Raw genomic sequence first — 20,554 nt, forward strand, 5'->3', positions numbered from 1 at the left:
CTTCTATTCTTGGTGGAACTGGTTTGGATTAAGGATACACGTAGCCATTGTATTGCGTGCAAACATAGACCATTTCATAATTATATTTTGTTCGATATAGCTAGGCTATATCAGAGAATAGTTTTTTTCCCCCTGTTAGGGCTATGGGATGGCGCTTCAGCAGGTGTCAGAGACATTGATTGACAGCTGTGAACGTGACGTCATATCGGGGGGCGCCGTGGTGGAGTTTGTGTTTTAGAAGAGGTTACAACGCTCCGTGTGGGAAGTACCGAAAGAAAGAGAGCAGCACTCAATAATTCATAGTGCAGCCTGTGCGCAGACTACCGGAACAGATATCCTCGTATCCTATTCCTAAATAAATAGTTTTATGCAATTAGCGGACACCTACAGTAACCACGATCTTGGTCACAGTCCCGCTGACTTTTTGACAGTCAAATAGACTAGGATAATTGTCGAAAACCTCCACAGATTGCGACAGGCTGCGATGTTCATCCTAGCATATGCTGTATGGTGAGTGCTCTCGCTGTGTTGTGATATCGTGCTTGCGCCTTTGTACTTTTCAATGGATGGGCCGATAGATAAAGATAACGCTACGCTCGCTGAGCAAAAGGCTGGCTACTGGCCCATGTTCATCAGAGGTTTTCACGTCCCGAGAAATTTGGGAATGACACTTTTTACCGCATCTTTTCTTTTTACCTTTAGAGGTTTTGAATGTTTCTTGTTGCGATCAGGGCGTTACAATGTAGCCACTACCACACACAATGATGCAGCCCGATGCATTGTGCTACAGTAGCCTAGCCTATAACCAACAAAAAACACTTCATGACCAAAAGTATGTGCCTATCAATGCCCATTCCAAAATGGGCATTGATAGGCAGTTGGTCCCCCATTTGCTGCCAACAGCTTCCACTCTTCTGGGAAGGCTTTCCACTAAATGTTGGATCATTGCTGCGGGGACTTGCTTCCGTTCAGCCTCAAGAGCATTGTGAGGTCGGGCACTGATGTTGGGCGATTAGGCCTGGCTCGCAGTCGGTTCCAATTCATCCCTAAAGGTGTTCGATGGAGTTGAGGTCATTTCTGGATGGACCTGGCATTGTGCACGGGGGCGTTGTCATGCTGAAACGGTAAAGGGGCTTCCCCAAACTGTTGCCATAAAGTTGGTAGCACAGAATCGTCTAAAATGAACTAAGGGGCTTAGCCCGAACCATGAAAAACTATTATTTCTAGGTCATCAAACTTTATAGTCAGCGCTATGCATTGGGGCAGGTAGCGTTCTCCTGGCATCCGCCAAACCAGATTTGTCCATCTGACTGCCAGATGGTGAAGCATGATTCATCACTCCAGAGAATGCGTTTCCACTGCTCCAGAGACCAATGGCTGCGAGCTTTCTACCACTCCAGCCGATGCTTGGCATTGCGCATGGTGATCTTAGGCTTGTGTGCAGCTGCTCGGCCATGGAAACATATTTCATGAAGCTCCCGACAAACAGTTCTTATGCTGATGTTGCTTCCAGAGGGAAGTTTGGAACTCGGTAGTGAGTGTTGCAATCGAGGACAAACAATTTTTTTTAACGTGCTTCAGCACTCGATGGTCCCATTCTGTGAGCTTGTGTGGCCTACCACTTCGCGGCTGAGCCGTTGATGCTCCTAGATGTTTCCACTTCACAATAACAGCACTTACAGTTGACCGGGGCAGCTCTAGCAGGGCAGAAATTGAACAAACTGACTTGTTGGTAAGGTGGCATCCTATGACAGTCCCACGTTGAAAGTCACTGAGCTCTTCAGTAAAGCCATTCTACAGCCAATGTTTGTCTATGGAGATTGCGTGGCTGTATGCTTGATTTTTACAATTAGCTGAATCCACAAATAGCTGAATCCACTAATTTGAAGGGGTGTCCACATACTTTTGTGTGTGTATATATATAGTGTATATGTTTAATGACTGTAATATTAGCCTATAAAATGGCCATAATAAATAACATATAAAATAACAACAGGTAACTGAAAATGATCACATATTTTCTGTCATAGGTCTACTAGTGTTTCTTTGGTATATATTACAACTTCTATTACTTGTGAATCTACAGGCTAGACTGGTTAATAAACATACAAATCAGTGGAGGCCGCTGAGGGGAGGACGACTAATGGTAATGGATGGAATGGCGCTAATGGAATGGCATCAAACGATGTGCTTGATACCGTTCCACTGATTCCGCTCCAGCCATTACCACAAGCCCATCCTCCCCAATTAAGGTGCCACCAAACTCATGTGATACAAATACCTTAATTAACTATGTAATGGGCCTATAGACTTTATGCCTATGTTACAAAAGGCAAAAAATGGGAAATAAAATGGACCGCAAGAAGCCCAAACAGATATAATATTTGACTTAAATGTAATAATTTCAAACCTTGCATACATTTGTATAGAATCATATCTCTATGTGTGGGAATATTTTGTAACAGATTTCCAAATGTTTAATAACTTGGAGCTGTTTTTCCAGTATTTTATGTCAACATTTTTACAAATATTATGTTTTGCTCAGAAAACTTGAGGGGCCAAATAAAATCACCCGCAGGCCAAATTCGGCCCACGGGCCGCCAGTTGGGGTACCCTCCTCTATACCTTTGAAATAGATCCAGTGTCAATAGGCCTATATTTGTCTCCATTGAGGGAAATGCCTATTTTAAAATAGAACAAGAGCATTGTATTTTCTACTGATGGGCTATGGCACAAATAATCATTTTCTCGAGCACATTTGTCAGGTTTGAACTGAGTAGGTCTATATACAAAAATATCCAAATGGAGCACATTCATTTTATAAATGATCTGGGCTTCAGATGTCAATGAATTTAATAGGCCAAACATGATCTGTTATTGTGCTGTGATATTTGTCTACTACCCCTTCTTATAATTATATAATATATCTAACCATCAAGTCATTTTAATGTTAAAAATAATAATTAGAATGTGGTCATGTCTAGATTGTTCCTCCACTAGACTATGCAATGCAGTAGATGGGCTCTGACGTCCCATATAAACATCAGGTAGGCCTATACATAAGCTATGCTATCTGTTCCTTGCATCTATTATATTAGGTAGGGATAACATGACACCAAGTAGGAGTTCTGTGTGAATGAGAGGCAAAAAAGTGACTTGTGCGTTATCACCATGCAGTCTACATTAAAATGCGGCACATTGGATATCATCTTTCTATTTCATGCATAACTTGCTTTATCTCCCCCCTCTGTCGCAGAAGCAGCAGGTGGTAATGGTGGCAAACAGCAGTATCCAGAAACCAGAGGGAGGCAGCGCCATGCTACAGCTCTAGCCACAGGCTGAGGAATTCCATGGACACTCATTAACTCAATGCCACATAACCGGGATTGAGTGGGAAGTTTGGGAATATCGGCCAGGGGAGGACTGAATGGGCGGGTCACTAACTGACTGGTAGACTGCTATGGAAGGAGCGGGATCCACTGGAATCTCTGTGAATGTAACTCTCGGCTCATTTCCCCAGGGGGAGTTGAGCTGGGGATCGCTCAGCTAGGATTAGAGACCAGTACCGAGTGTCTGCCTCTGCCATCCCATGCTTCTATCTGTAGCAGACACAGTTGGGGCGTTGCTATGGCAACACTTGCCCTGCACCGGGGTGTAGAGTTGTCTCATCACTCGCTCTACACTCTCTGATATCTGAGGTAGATGGAACAAGCTTGACTACTGTACACGTTGTTATATTCACTTTGTTCAAGAGTGATACACTTGAAATTCGATGGAGCTTATTCCAGGAAAAGCAATCAAACCCATGCAATTATAAAACACATTTCTATTTGAAATAATGACCATTTTACAGATGGGATTATTTACTTATGTGTATGTATGACTCCAGTTCCTTTTATTTGCTTTGTCAAATCATGTACCATCCTTTCAGATTTTTTTACCTCGTCATGCAATAACTGGTGGAGGTCACCTGAGCCATGGCCAAACAGGACTCCCCACTGTTCCTCCACGGCTTTGACCTGGGGGACGTCTTCATAGACCCCCGGCCCCTGGGCAGCGGGACCACTGGTCTGGTTCTGTCCGCTGTGGACAAGCGCAGCGGCCAACGGGTGGCTGTGAAGAAGCTGGCGATGCGTGACGTGGTCAGCGTGAAGCACGCCCTGCGAGAGGTCAAGATCACGCGGCGCCTGCAGCACGAGAACGTGGTACGCGTGCACGAGGTGTTGGGCCCCTACGGCCGCCCGCTTCATCGCGACCCAGCCCAGCTGAGCGCCCTGTACATCGTCCAGGAGTGCATGGAGATGGACCTAGCTCACCTGCTGGAGCAGGGGCCACTTCCTAGCGGGCACACCACTCTGCTCTTCTACCAGCTCCTTCGAGGCCTCAAGTTCATCCACTCAGCCAACGTGCTGCACCGCGACCTTAAACCAGCCAACATCTTCCTCAACACAGACCAGTTACTGCTCAAGATCGGCGACTTTGGCCTGGCCAGAATCGTTGACCCGCACTACTCCCATAAGGTGAGACTATTAGTTAAAGTGGGCTGCAGTTAGAAGGGAACAGCTAGCTCGGGGTCAGTATTCATAAAGCCTCAGAGTAGGAGTTCTGGTCTAGGATCAGGTCTCAGCTGTCCATGTCGTATTCATTATCTGAAATGCAAAATGTATCCTAGATCATCACTCTTAAGACGCTTCATGAATCAGGGCCCAGGAGTTTTTCCTAACCATGTGACCTGATCAGAAAAAGCTGGCCTTAGTCCTAGGGAAAAACTCCTGGCCCTACATGTAAGGCGGAGACATAAAAAAAAAACGACAATTGTACTGGATTTCCAAACGACACAGCATTCTACCCATATTAAGATGCCTCTTTGTGCATGTTGCTGTGTGGTCGTGGTGCGTGTATGAATAGATCCTTGCACCAAGTCGCATGCATCAACTCTGTTGCCTTGTGTCGACTTTGATGATTCTCTGCTTTGCGTAAATGGAAATGACCGCATTATCATCCGTCTTTAGCTAGTGCTAGAGACGCGCTTTCATAACCTAACCCGATTTTTAAGTTACCCAGTAATCAAATGGAATGATTTCCCTGTCTGTTTGTTGGGGATAAGCTTCTGGGAGATTCATGTGACAATGTACTGGTCTATTGTACTGCTTTATTATTGTGGTGGAACACTGTGTAACACTAGTAGCCCAGCGAAGGCCCAGTGGAAGGGGAACTTTGTCCTGGCCCGGGCCCAGACCCATAGATCTGATCTCGGGGCAGCACGGTGTAGACAGGGGAAAGAGATGGCTCAGGCTGTGAGCGGGAGTGTAGCCAAAATAACAAATGGGCAGTGCTGTGCTCTGCGTGAAGTCGAGAGAGAAAAAGCATCGATGCTGCTCTTACGCAGTGGATTGTGCATAGTTGGCCAGCTATAGAGTAGTCTGTGTATCAACTACACATCTGGCCTGGCCTCCCTTACCCATCATCAGAGTATGGGTCAAATGTGTTAGTTGCAACAGCTGATTTGGACATCAAACCCTTAGGCCTTTGTCCGGATAAAAATCAGGTTGTATGGATGCTAGAGTGAAAAGAAGGACTAACCTGGGACGATTCCTCTTAGGAAGCAGGAAAATAACCTTTTTTATGTCTCTCCTCTGAATCAACACAGGCCTGTCGGAGGAGTTCGGAGTAGCTATGTGAATAGACGTTGTTCGGACATGAGGGAACGAGGGGAGGCTGAATGGGACAGGAAGAGCAAGGGTGTGTTCCAAATGGCACCCTAATACCTACACAGTGCCCTTTGGATCCTGGTCCAAAGTAATGGAAGTATAGGGAATGGGGTGTCATTTGGGACACAACCTTGTTCTCCCTGTACCATTCAGCCTGCCCTCGTTCCCTCATGTTCGAACAACGTCTATTCACATACAGTGCATTCGGAAAGTATTTAGACCCTTTGCTTTGAGACTCAAAATTGAGCTCAGGTGCATCCTGTTTCCATTGATCATCCTTCAGATGTTTCTACAACTTGGTTGGAGTCCAGCTGTGGTAAATTCAATTGATTGGACATGATTTGGAAAGGCACACACCTGTCTATACAGTGCCTTGCGAAAGTATTCACCCCCCTTGGCATTTTTCCTATTTTGTTGCCTTAAATGCCTTGTATCATTTGATTTACACGACATGCCTACAACTTTGAAGATGCTAAATATTTTTTCTTGTGAAACAAACAATAAATAAGACAAAAGAAGTCCATACTTTGTAGAGCCACCTTTTGCAGCAATTACAGCTCGTGGGATATGTCTCTAATAAGCTTGGCACATCTAGCCACTGGGATTTTTGCCCATTTTTGAAGGCAAAACTGCTCCAGCTCCATCAAGTTGGATGGGTTCCTGCTGGCGTACAGCAATCTTTAAGTCATACCACAGATTCTCAATTGGATTGAGGTCTGGGCTTTGACTAGACCATTCCAAGACATTTAAATGTTTCCCCTTAAACCACTCGAGTGTTGCTTTAGCAGTATGCTTAGGCACAGATTTGGGGAAGGGTACCAAAACATTTCTGCAGCATTGAAGGTCCCAAAAACACAGTGGCCTCAATCATTCTTAAATGTAAGCAGTTTGGAACCTGCAAGATTCTTCCTAGAGCTGGCAGCCCGCCCAAAATACGTAATTGGGGGGGAAGGGCCTTGGTCAGGGAGGTGACCAAGAACACAATTGGCACTCTGACAGAGCTCCAGAATTCCTCTGTGAAGTTGGGAGAACCTTCCAGAAGGACAACCATCTCTGCAGCACTCCACCAATCAGGCCTTTATGATAGAGTAGCCAGACGGAAGCCACCCTTCAGTAAAAGGCACATGACAGCCCACTTGGAATTTGCCAAAAGGCACAAAGACTCTCAGACCATGAGAAACAAGATTCTCTGGTCTGATGAAACCAAGATTGAACTCTTTGGCCTGAATGCCAAGCATTACATCTGGAGGAAACCAGACACCATCCCTACGGCGAAGCATGGGGGTGGTGGTAGCATCATGCTGTGGGGATGTTTTTCAGCGGCAGAGACTGGGAGACTAGTCAGGATCGAGGGAAATATGAACGGAGCAAAGTACAGATCCTTGATCTTTCTCCAGAGCTCTCAGGACCTCAGACGAAGGCGAAGGTTCACCTTCCAACAGGACAAGAACCCTAAGCACACAGCCAAGACAACGCAGGAGTGGCTTCGGGACAAGTCTCTGAATGTCCCTGAGTGGCCCAGCCAGAGCCCGGACTTGAACCCGATCTAACATCTCTGGAGAGACCTGAAAATAGCTGTGCAGCGACGCTCCCCATCCAACCGGACAGCGCTTGAGAGGCTCTGCAGAGAAGAATATAGGGACCTCCCGGGTGGCACAGTGGTCTAGGGCACTGCATCGCAGTGCTAGCTGCGCCACCAGAGTCTCTGGGTTCGCGCCCAGGCTCTGTCGCAGCCGGCCGCAACCGGGAGGTCCGTGGGGCGACGCACAATTGGCATAGCGTCGTCCGGGTTAGGGAGGGTTTGGCCGGTAGGGATATCCTTGTCTCAGTATGTAAAAAAATATAAAAAATAAATGTATGCACTCTACTGTAAGTCGCTCTGGATAAGAGCGTCTGCTAAATGACAAAAAAAAAAAAAAAAAAAAAGAATGGGAGAAACTCCCCGAATACAGGTGTGCCAAGCTTGTAGCGTCATACACAAGAAGATTCTAGGCTGTAATCGCTGCCAAAGGTGCTTCAACAAAGTACTGAGTATGAATCCTGGTCTGAATCCTTATGTGATTTCAAATTTTGCAAAGATTAAAAAAAAAAAAAAGTGGTTGCTTTTTGCTTCATCATTATGGGGTATTGTGTGTAGATTGATGACGTAAAAAAATGATTTCAAACATTTTAGAATAAGGCTGTAACGTAACACAATTTGGAAAAAGTCAAGGGGTCAATACTTTGTGAATGCACTGTAGCTACTCCTCAGTCCAGGCAGCCATGTACATAATGTGTACCTAGCTACCGCTCTCTTTCTCTGAGTGGAACAGAATGTTCAGTACTGAACTCCTCTGACAGGCCTGTGTTGATTCAGAGGAGAGAGATACAGAGTGTGTCCTAAATGGCACACTATTCCCTTTGTTACGTTCTAAACAAACAGTGTAAAAATTCAAACAGATGACTAGGAATAGCTAAAACCAAGTGTATTCCCCCACTGGGTCAAACAGCTGCAAATACAAAGACATGTTTACACAAATGCATATATTTATACCCTCCTACGAGCTGGAGTCAACTCCTTGCACTTCTACACAGCCAATATATCTCTGTTGCCAGTCAGGAACTTAATTGGTTCCTCTCATTGGTGTAGCCTCCTGCTAGAACATTCATGGGTGTGGAAATGTATGTGTGTGACAGGACTGACTGTTCCTCCTCACTGCATCTGTCCTGACCGTGGCCCAAATTCCTCACTCCTCCCTACTCCACGGGTGTCCTACATTATCAGTGGCTGAAACCAGGTTGTTGCCCTTTGCCTCCCTCTTTAGGAGCCATGAGATTTAACAATACCACGTTTAAACAGAATGTCAACTTTCTGCACTCCCCCTTCCTCACGCAGTAACTTTCCATACACCTCCTTCTTATCCACCCTCTATTGACCCCAACATAAACAGTTGAAGTTAGAAGTTAAATTAACATACACTTAGGTTGGAGTCATTAAAACTTGTTTTTCAACCACTCCACAAATTTCTTGTTAACAAACTATAGTTTAGGCATGTCGGTTAGGACATCTACTTTGTGCATGACACAAGTAATTTTTCCAACAATTGTTTACAGACATATTATTTCACTTATAATTCACACTGTATCACAATTCCAGTGGGTCAGAAGTTTACATACATTAAGTTGACTGTGCCTTTAAACAGCTTGGAAAATTCCAGAAAATGATGTCATTGACATAATTTGAGACAATTGGAGGTGTACCTGTGGATATATTTCAACGCCTACCTTCAAACTCAGTGCCTCTTTGCTTGACATTATCGGAAAATCTAAAGAAATCAGCGAAGACCTTTAGAAAAAAATTGCGGACCTCCACAAGTCTGGTTCATCATTGGGAGAAATTTCCAAGTGCCTGAAGGTACCATGTTCATCTGTACAAACAATTGTATGCAAGTTTAAACACCATGGGACCACACAGCCGTCACACTGCTCAGGAAGGAGACGCGTTCTGTCTCCTAGAGATGAATGTACTTTGGTGAGAATCAATCCCAGAACAACAGCAAAGGACCTTGTGAAGATGCTGGAGGAAACAGATACAAAAATATTTATATCCACAGTAAAACGAGACCTATATTGACATAACCTGAAAGGCCTCTCAGCAAGGAAGAAGCCACTGCTCCAAAACCACCATTAAAAAAAGCCAGACTACGGTTTGCAGCTGCTCATGAGGACAAAGATTGTACTTTTTGGAGAAATGTCCTCTAGTCTGATGAAACAAAAATGTGACTGTTTGGCCATAATGACCATCGCTATGTTTGGAAGAAAAAGGGGGATGCTTGCAAGCCGAAGAGCACCATTCCAACCGTGAAGCACGGGGGTGGCAGCATCATGTTGTGGGGGTGCTTTGCTGCAGGAGGGACTGGTGCACATCACAAAATAGAATGCATCATGAGGTAGGACAATTATGTGGATATATTGAAGCAACATCTCAAGACATCAGTCAGAAAGTTAAAGCTTGGTCGCAAATGGGTCTTCCAAATGGACAATGATCCCAAGCATACTTCTAAAGTTGTGGCAAAATGGCTTAAGGACAACAAAGTCAAGGTATTGGAGTGGCCATCACAAAGCCCTGACCTCAATCCTATAGAACATTTCTGGGCAGAACTGAAAAACCGTGTGCGAGCAAGGAGGCCTACAAACCTGACCCAGTTACAGCAGCTCTGTCAGGAGAAAAATTCACCCAACTTATTGTGGGAAGCTTGTGGAATGCTACCCCAAAAGTTTGACCCAAGTTAAACAATGTAAAGGCAATGCTACCAAATACAAATTGAGTGTATAAACTTCTGACCCACTGGGAATGTAATGAAAGAAATAAAAGCTACTATTATTCTGACATTTCACATTCTTAAAATAAAGTGGTGATTCTACAGTTAGTTTTCCTCACATTCCCAGTGGGTCAGAAGTTTACAAACACTCAATTTGTATTTGGTAGCATTGCCTTTACATTGTTTAAGACAGAATGTTTACTAGGATTAAATGTCAGGAATTGTGAAAAACTGAGTTTAAAAGTACTTGGTGTATGTAAACTTCCGACTTCAACTGTACATTCATTATACATGTAAAGGAATCAATAAGTTATATTATGTTAACATGAATAAGTGTATTTCAAGCTAGACTTCAACACCTTTATAGTGTACTAGGGCAGCACAACTATTCCCTATAGTGCATTACTTATGACTAGAGCCTATGTGGCTCTGGTCAAAAGTAGTGCGCTATATAGGGAAAAAGGGTGTCATTTTCGCAACCGTAGTGTCTCCTGTTCTTCCTATGCCATGCTTACTTAGAGAGAGGCTGACAGGCCAATGCTCACTACAGCTGCTGGATTAGTCCTTGCATGATAGTACCACCATTTTAAGAATATTTCATCCTAAATGTAACGTTGCAAAGACCTTAGCAGCAGACGCAACAGAGAAAAGACGTCAGGGATCTGTCGTCAGCCTCCGACGTGGAGAGGAAGTTGACGGGCTGTTTGAATTGTTCCAATTGACCCGTGAGTGTGCCGCTGCGCTCGTGAAAGTAAGCATGTCAGCCTGTGACAGAGGGTTGGCAGGTTTCTTTAAGCATTACGTTTGTTGTCATTATTAGGGCCAATCTCTCCTCAATGGTGCTATACCATTTTTTTAATTTTGTTGCCGAATTTGTCATAATGACAGATGCTTTGATTTGAAGTGCTAACAACGCCTAACAACATTTCGTTACTGTCAAATATAGACAGGATGTGTCCCAAATGGCATCGTATTCCCTATTAAGTGGACTACTTTTGACCAGGGCCCATAGTAACGCAACAATGCACCTATAATGGTACATCTGACTTTTGGAACCATCAGTGACTGACTAAACTGTGCTTTTGGACAATAAGCAGACATTTGACAGATTGCTTAGTCACAGAAGAGGGGCTGCAGCAAAGGTGATAGGAGGAGGCCTAACTGAATCTCTCCGCCTGCTGAGCTAACCCTATTTAATTATTAATCACCTGGAGAGTGGGAGGAGGTGAGAAAGGAGAGAAGGATGGAGGGTGAGTGAGAGGGAGGGAGGGAGGGAGAAGTGAAACGAAGGAGAGTTGGAGAGGGGGAGTTTGTGTGGTCCTAAGGCTGTCTCTGCTGCTCATCATCAAACATTGAACAGTGCTCCGTTAACCATTGGCAGAGAGTGGAGGGGAGGGACAGAGAGGACAGGGGATGCTTACCTTGCACTGGGGTTGTGTAATGCAATAATCAAATTCAATTCAAGATCCTGCAGAGGTTGGTCGCAGTGAATGTTGGTCTCAGTCCAGTGGCTGTGTGTTTCATAATCTCATCTCTACGTCTATCAGGTGTGTGTGTTTGGGGGGGGGGGTACTGGAAAAAGTCCCCACAAGGATTGTAAAACAAGGAAAATTCTCTCTCTGGGACATTTCCCTGGTCGCCATGAAGACGAAGGCTATTTTAGGCTTAGGAGTTAGGGTTAGGGTGACAATTATGGTTAGGTTAATGGTTAGGGGTTAGCGAAGATAGGATTTTGAATGGAAATCAATTTTTTGTCCCCACAATGATAGCAAAGCAAATGATTTGTCTAGGTGTAATGGATGTTCTAAATAAAAACGAGGAGATAAAGTGGTCACGTCGTGCTGCTCTAACGAGATGAAGCCGGTGTGTCATTAGGCAGAATAGTGAAAGAGGGCCAATTCAAAGGAGGTAGGTGCAGCAATACATTTTCACAAACGCTTTATCTCTGATACTCTGTTCCACCATACTTAGATATATATTCTCAACTTTGTAACTGACATGAAGAAGAATACTGCCTTCTATAGCCTACCCATAAAGTGTGAGCGTAAAGAATTGGGGGCAGCTGTAAAAACGCCCTCCAAATATCTTAGCGAAAGAGCCATTAAAAAATGTACAAAGTTAGAGAACCTTCTACGTATAAATGGACTTGTGACGCTTACCCTGTGTGTGCTGTTGTCTGTGTGTATTGGCCAGGGCTACCTGTCAGAGGGCTTGGTGACTAAATGGTACCGGTCTCCACGCCTGTTGCTCTCTCCCAACAACTACACCAAGGCCATCGATATGTGGGCAGCTGGCTGCATCCTGGCAGAGATGCTAACAGGCCGCATGCTCTTTGCAGGTAAGAGGTCTATTGAGGTGGAGAGGTGTGGATATGAATATGATCTGAGAGATTTAATGATTCAGATAAACTGGGTAGTGCCCATTTTGTTTTTATGCTGTTGGGCAGTACTATCTATTTGTCTGTCCAGGATCTTTTTGGTGTTGCGAAGAGATAGTATACTTTGTTTACGGGGATGTAATAATACAGAAATGTCCATTTGCATGTCTGTTCTCTATCTGACCTGCTTAACAGTGTCAACAAGAGTAATTATTTGAAGCAAAATGTTCCAGGATATGGGTGTCTCCCAAATGGCACCCTACTTCCTATGTAGTGCACATATGTTTTTTTTTTTACCAGGGTTAAAAGTAGTGCACTATAGGAAATAGGGTGCCATTTGGGACAGAGCCGAGCTTTTATGTTGTCTCGCAGTGGCAGCGTCATTATAGCTCCCACTGCTGTTACGATGACACTGGCGGAAGTCAAAAGAAAAACAGATCATTTGGAGACTTGGAACAGAAACCAAACAGAAAAAAAGGCTTTTTGTGCTCACATGATATAATACTCATTTTAAGACAGTTTCGTTAGGCTTTTGGTGTCATTGTTTAATATTAATTTGGTCATGTACAGATACTGAATAATTGGGTCTGGATAAAAGTGTGTGGTCCATGATCGTGTCAGTAGCTCGTTAGTCATGAGGGTGCAGCTGTTCTTTTCCCAGTAGCTTGCTCCAACCATTTTAATACCAGTCTTTAAAAATACTTCTACTTCTAAGTTAACCTCAATTTCAACACTAGCCTTTAACAATTTCTTAACTTCTACCACAGAAATACTTTTGGACAGTTAAACAAGGCACCTCATTTTTCTTCATGAAAATGACCTTTTCTAGTTTTGGAATCATGATTTGATTTGATATAGTTCTTTACTCCTGGTACTCTGTCTTCCTGCCTGATTCCTCCTGGCTGCTCTGCAGGAGCCCATGAACTGGAACAGATGCAGCTGATCCTGGACACGGTGCCTGTGTTGAGGGAAGAGGACCGCCTGGATCTTCTGCAGGTCATGCCCACTTATGTCAGCCATGGCTGGAAGGTCAAGAGGTCATTTAGGGAGCTGATCCCTGAGGTGGAGGTGGAGGCGGATGGTGAGCGGGATGGAGAATTAGATGGAGCCTTTGTTCTCCCTTAAACGATAACTGTTTTATGCTAAAAATCATGAACACACATGTGTCTAACTAACTTGCTGCCTACTATTCCTAGAGAAAAAAATATTTATTCCTGATGCGATATGGCATTACTTGCAGCCACGTATGCACATCATTTGAAACCATTTTCTATTCTCTGTTCACATCTCTTTCTCCACTAGCCATTGATTTTCTGGAGCGTATCTTGACCTTTAACCCCATGGACCGGCTGACAGCAGAAGCGGCCCTGTCCCATCCCTTCCTGCAGCAGTACTCATTTCCTCAGGACGAGCCCATGTCGCCCCAGCCCTTCCGCATAGAGGACGAGCTGGATGATAGCCTAATCACGGAGCCTGGTCACAGCCAGGCCTTTAGCTCTCACTGGGACAGGTGTGTGTCTAGCCTGGTCCCAGATCTGTTTGTGCTGTCATGTCAACTAGTGACAAGGAGTTGACATGATAGCACAAACAGATCTGGGACCAGGCTAGTGTGTGTCAGCCATAGAGATACATCTAAACTCAGCAGAAAAAGAAACGTCCCTTTTTCAGGACCCTGTCTTTCAAAGATAATTCGTAAAAATCCAAATAACTTCAGAGATCTTCATTGTAAAGGGTTTAAACACTGTTTCCCATGCTTGTTCAATGAACCATAAACAATGAATGAACATGGAACGGTCATTAAGACGCTTACAGACGGTAGGCAATTATGGTCACAGTTATGAAACCTTAGGACACTAAAGAGGCCTTTCTACTGACTCTGAAAAATACCAAATAAAAGATGCCCAGGGTCCCAACTCATCTGCTTGAACATGCCTTAGGCATGCTGCAAGGAGGCATGAGGACTGCAGATGTGGCCAGGGCAATAAATTGCAATGTCCGTACTGTGAGACGCCTAAGACAGCGCTACAGGGAGACAGGACTGTCAGCTGATCGTTCTCGCAGTGGCAGACCACGTGTAACAACACCTGCACAGGATCGGTACATCTGAACATCACACCTGCGGGACAGGTACAGGATGGCAACAACAACTGCCCGAGTTACACCAGGAACGCACAATCCCTCCATCAGTGATCAGACTGTCCACAAGAGGCTGAACTGAGGGCTTGTAGGCCTGTTGTAAGGCAGGTCCTCACCAGAGATCACCGGCAACAACGTCGCCTATGGGCACAAACCCACCGTTGCTGGACCAGACAGAACTGGCAAAAAGTGCTCTTCACTGACGAGTCGCGGTTTTGTCTCACCAGGGGTGATAGTCGGATTCGCGTTTATCGTCGAAGGAATGAGCGTTACACTGAGGCCTGTATTCTGGAGCGAGATCAAATTTGGAGGTGGAGGGTCCATCATGGTCTGGGGCGATGTGTCACAGCATCATCGGACTGAGCTTGTTGTCATTGCAGGAAGACTTCCTCCTCCCTCATGTGGTACCTTTCCTGCAGGCTCATCCTGACATGACCCTCCAGCATGACAATGCCACCAGCCACACTGCTTGTTTTGTGCGTGATTTTCTGCAAGATAGGAATGTCTGCCATGGCCAGCGAAGAGCCCGGATCTCAATCCCATTGAGCACGTCTGGGACCTGTTGGATCGGAGAGTGAGGGCTAGGGCCATTCCCCCCAGAAATGTCCTGGAACTTACAGGTGCCTTGGTGGAAGAGTGGGGTAACATCTCACAGCAAGAACTGGCAAATCTGGTGCAGTCCATGAGGAGGCGATGCACTGCAGTACTTAATGCAGCTGGTGGCAATGTAAAAAATATCAAAAAAGTTTATATCAGTGTAAAAAAGGTAATCAAGTTATTCATTTAACCAATATTTCTGGCAAAAAAAGGCCTCAAGGAAAGTCCGCCAAAGTTCTCTTTGTTCCTCAGAGTTGTACAAATTAAGTGCCTTCGGATGATGGTGTGGTCAGTCAGACCAGTGTGGTCAGTCACACCAGATACTGACTGTTACTTTTGATTTTGACCCTGAACAAAGGGGGGGCCTTTGTTCAGGGACACATTATTCCATTTCTGTTAAACTGAACAAGTTCCACAGACTTTTCACTATGTCTTAGATGTTGAATCTTGTTATGCTCATACAAATATTTACACATGTTAAGTTTGCTGAAAATAAACAAGGTTGACAGTGAACTTTTTTGCAGTGAACTTTTTCATATAGTACTATGTCATTCATTTCTATTTAATTCTATGGTGTCAGCTAAACTTCACACAGAGACACATAGCAGCAGACGGACTTAGTGAAAAATAACACAGCAAAGCAACATAAAGAGATTATGAAAGGAACTGTGACATGGCTGTGCACAATGAATACACCAAAGAAAAGTATAAATAAAGTTGAGTAAGATGTTGCCGATTTTAAATGTTGCATGGATGTTATATATATAGAAGCTAATTCATTCTACTCTTAATTAAATCTCCTGGCAGACACTTCACCTGCATGCCGCTGTTGCCCTCTTAAAAGCCAGTACATAAAAAATAAACAAACCGCAACCTGCAACAATTTCAATGATTTTACTGAGTTACAGTTAATAAGAAAATCAATCAATTTAAATAAATTCATTAGGCCCTAATCTATAGATTTCACATGACTGTGATTAGAGATATGCATCTGATGGTCACAGATACCTTAAAAAAAAATAATCTGATCCACGCCCCTGTCAGTATCTGGTGTGACCACCATTGCCTCTTGCAGTGCGACACATCTCCTTTGCATAGATTTGATCCGGCTGTTGATTTTGGCCTGTGGAACGTCCCACTCCTCTTCAATGGCTGTGTGAAGTTGCTGGATATTAGCGGGAACTGCAACACGCTGTCGTACACGTCGATCCAAAGCGTCCCAAGCATGCTCAATGGATGAAATGTCTGAGTATGCAGGCCATGGAAGAACTGCTCGCCCACACGACGCCATACACAGTCTGCCATCTGCCCGGTACAGTTGAATGTGGGACTCAGCCGTGAAGAGCACACTTGTCCAACATGCCAATGGTCATCGAAGGTGTGCATTTTCCGACAGAAGGCGGGTATGACGCAGAACTGCAGCCAGGTCAAGACCCTGGTGAGGACGACAAGCACGCAGATGAGTTTCCCTGAGACGGTTTCTGACCATGTGCAAACCCCCAGTTTCATCAGCTGTCCGGGTGGCTGGTCTCAGACAATCCCGCAGGTAAAGAAGGTCCTGGGCTGGCGTGGTTACATGTGGTCTGTGGTTGAGGCCGGTTGGACGCACTGCCAAATTCGCTAAAACGATGGGAGGCGGCTCATGGTAGAGAAATACATTCAATTATCTTGCAACAGCTCTGGTAGACATTCCTGCGGTCAGCATGCCAATTGCACATCTGTGGCATTGTGTTGTGTGACAAAACTGCACATTTTAGAGTGGCCTTTTATTGTCCCCAGGACAAGGTGCACCTTTGTAATGATCATGCTGTTTAATCCGCTTCTTGAAATGCCACACCTGTCAAGTGGATGGATTATCTTGGCAAAGGAGAAATGCTCACTAACAGGGATGAAAATAAAATTGTGCACAAAATGAGAGAGAAGCTTTTTATGCATATGGAACTTTTCTGTGATCTTTTATTTCAGCTCATGAAACATGGGACCAGCACTTTACATGTTGCGTTTTATATTTTTGTTCAATATAAGTTGTCTACCAGATGATTTCAGTCTCGTATTCATTTATCTTTCATTGTGTGTGTGTGTGTGTGTGTAGACAAATTAGGAGAAAATGTAACGGGTATAAAGACAAATATTTTCTTCACAACAATAGATCGAAATGGCTACTTTAGATATTTCATTGACAAGCACTTTGTTTCCACTGTACAGGTATGAGACCAGCCTCTCATCAGACTTCTGCTGGCAGCAGCAGGGTGGGTGTCAGTGCTTGCCTGGGGTCTTGGAGGTGGGTGACCCAGAGGAGGATGAGGTCCTGAGGGATCCCAAGGCAGGCTCTAACCCCTTGTTGGAGAAGGCCCAGGTGGACCCTCGCAAGTATTCCAACAGCAGCTCTGCCGAGCGCTTCCTGGACCACTCCCACTCCTCTCTGGAGCGTGCTTGCGGGGGCGCGGCCTATACTGAGCTGGACTGTGACCGTTCCTGTGACTACAAAGTGGGCTCTCCTTCCTATCTAGATAAGATTGCGTGGAGGGAAGACAAACCGCAGCACTACTCCGAGCCCAAGCTGATCCTGGACCTGTCTCACTGGAAGAGGAACAGACAGCTGCCGGTGCCTGAGCCTAGAGGGGCCAGTGTGGAGGAGCTGCCTGTGGAGGAGCCGCCTGGGGACCTGTTCCAGGAGATATCTCGGTGGGTGGAGAGCACTCAGTCTCGTCTCCACTCCCCCAGCCTGCCCCAGGAACCCCTGCCTTACTCCAGTTCACCCCCGCTGCCCCTCTCTCCCACTCCCCTCCCCGCCCCCCTCTTCCACTGCTGTTCGCCGGTCCTACGGCCCTCAGCTGGGCTGGACGAGGACGACACACTCAGCCCACCTGCCTCATCCCGCTCCCCTCCCTCTCTGTTGCCCTCTTCTCCTCCGTCAATGTCACCTCCGATTCCTTCGGCGATCCATGAGCGCCTCCAGATGCTTCCCTCCAGGGGGCAAGAGGGCCCGTTTGACCTGGATGTGTTCATCACAGCCCTGAAGCTGTGTGGTCAGAGTGAGGACCTCGGTGGAAACGCAGACGGGGCCAAACAGGCCAACATCAATGGCGTATCCAGGCTTCCAGAGCGCAGACCATCCCCACGTCAGACTCCCAACTCCTGAAAGGAGCTGGGTCCAAGGCTAACGCAGAGAGTACTGGTAGACTGAATAGTGAACGCATGTAGAAGGGGAAAAAATGAAGTTGCACATGATTTAATGGGTACATTTGTTTTTTTCTTTACCCATAAATCATTGGGGTGTGCGACTTTCTTTTCTTTTTTTTCATAAGTAAGCGTTGCCTTGACACTAACCCTGCTCACTTAAACCAGTGGTGCTGCTACTTTGTTCAGAGCTACTTTTACTGTATGTTACAAGAATAAGAGGAGAGTGAGGTGTGGATCAAGTTCCATTTGGTACTGTTCGAACAACATAAGCTTCTGGTGGTTTTGCTACGGCATACAGTATGTCAGTGTGGTCACTGCTGTAAATGAATGTACGTTGTACAGCCTATGTTGCATCAACGCAGCGGTGTGTACGCATTACAAGAATGCCTGCAAAGGATCAACATTTGGCTGGAGAGGAACTCCCGGGTATTCCATCGCAGAATAGGTTGAAGAGAAAGCAATCGGCTATTTTTGGTTTACATTTTTGTTGAAATGACTCTTTTAAACATAACCCTTTTGGCTGTTAAGATATCTTCCGAATGAGAGTAGCTATACAGTAGGTCTTCCTGCCGCAAATAGCTATTTAGAATTATACGAATATCTTCCATTTAGCGGGAAGTATTATTTATTTATCTGAAAAGGAGTGCTCTCACAGTAACACAGTAAGATATCTGTCTAGCTTTTGCACACCCATGTTCTCACGGCAGGGAGATATAAACGGAAGAGTGACAACACTGTAGTCAGCCTGTAGCTGATTGTCATCACCAGGCTGACGTCAGAAAGCCTTCGGAATAGTCATGCACAAGGAGCAGCAGCTAAAAGGTCACACACTCATCAAGCACTCTAAACTCCTTGGCAGTGTCCCAAACGACACCCTATTATTCCCTATTCCCTTTTGACCAAAGCCCTTTGAGGATTAAAGGTGAAAAACGTGAATTGCCTGTGTTTTTATATATATTTCTGCAATATGAGGTTGGAATAATACTGTGAAATGGTGACCATTATGACGAGCAGTTTGAAAAGACCACCTGGAAGAGTTTCAAACCTCTCTGCCAATAACAGCTAGTTTCCAGTTTTCCCCTCCCCACTACCAGACAGTCTAGCACAATTCTTGCTAAGAAGCTATCTTTGTTTGTTTTCAATTAAAAATTGTCAAAAAATAATCACAGTAAGGTACTTCATTGTTACCCGTAAATTATTTGATATTGAGATAAACATGGCTGCATTGGACCTTGTTTAAGGTTCCATTTGGGACACACCCTTGTCTCCTGCTTTTACCATTGTTCCTACTAGTCAACGACAGCGAACGTTCCAATGTGGTTGGATTTCATAATGATATTATACTCTCGAGTCGTGAGCAATTAATCTCATTGCACAATATCACCTGGCATTCTAAAGGGGACACAATAAGCGAGCATAGTCAATTCTGGAAATTGCAGGGTGCAAACTGTTTTCAGAGCAGTGCGTTGTCATTTTAACATACAAAAAAAAAGCACATTGGACAGACACTGCCAGGGACCAGGTTCATAAAGACCAATTAGGCTTCATGTGCAGTGTCAGATGCTATCTGGGCAAGTCCATGTTATTTTATTGGTAAAATAGGAGTCCGCAATAATATCAGAAATATCTTATTAGATCCGATGTGCTTGTTGAGACAGAATTATGTACCTTTTAGTCTGGGAGTCGGGTTATAAATGTGCCTCAGAATAGGCCTACAGGCTTTTGCACACCCAAATAGGCCTATGCTTCCAGCTCGCTCGCTGAATGTAATAGTTTTGCATGGCTTGAGCCTTGATAAACTATCAAATGATTTTAACTATATAAATTGTGGACCATCTTTATTTGAGGATGTCCTGGTTGTATCACATATGGTAGAATCTGCAGCTTTTCCCAGCTGAAATCAATTTACACTATCCCTTTTGCAGTTCCTCTTTTTGCTGATCAACTAAAAATAAAAGTTTACTAAACATTTTGTGTAGGGTGTTTTTTTAAATTCCCTTTTCCTTTGACTGCTGATATCAACATACATCCTCTTATGTGCTCCGGCACACCTGGGGATGCAAATATTGGACTGTGACTCAAAGTCAAACCTCAACTCTCAGACCGTGTCCTTAAATGACAGTTTTGCAGAATTTCATCAGCTCTGGACTGAAGGTTCCCCTACTAAGCTTTCCCTCCCCCAATCCTAGTGGGTGAAATGCAAAACTGACCCAAGGCCCTCATCTAGGGGTAACTTTATTCAAGACACG

The 20,554-nt window shown here is 44.8% G+C and overlaps 1 protein-coding gene across 1 annotated transcript; it reads left to right on the forward strand.

Annotated features, from left to right (window-relative positions):
• The first annotated feature begins 204 nt into the window (after window positions 1-204).
• LOC129825961 (mitogen-activated protein kinase 4-like) lies at window positions 205-20,274 on the forward strand. The gene is made up of 7 exons (XM_055886139.1): window positions 205-510; window positions 3,257-3,698; window positions 3,932-4,520; window positions 12,206-12,350; window positions 13,303-13,470; window positions 13,692-13,899; window positions 17,328-20,274. Exons 3-7 carry the CDS (start codon window positions 3,978-3,980, stop codon window positions 18,262-18,264), a joined length of 2,001 nt encoding a protein of 666 aa, XP_055742114.1. The 5' UTR covers window positions 205-510; window positions 3,257-3,698; window positions 3,932-3,977; the 3' UTR covers window positions 18,265-20,274.
• The last annotated feature ends 280 nt before the right edge of the window (window positions 20,275-20,554 follow it).

This window comes from Salvelinus fontinalis, chromosome 28 (genome assembly GCF_029448725.1).
Source record: "Salvelinus fontinalis isolate EN_2023a chromosome 28, ASM2944872v1, whole genome shotgun sequence".
Lineage (NCBI taxonomy): Eukaryota > Metazoa > Chordata > Actinopteri > Salmoniformes > Salmonidae > Salvelinus > Salvelinus fontinalis.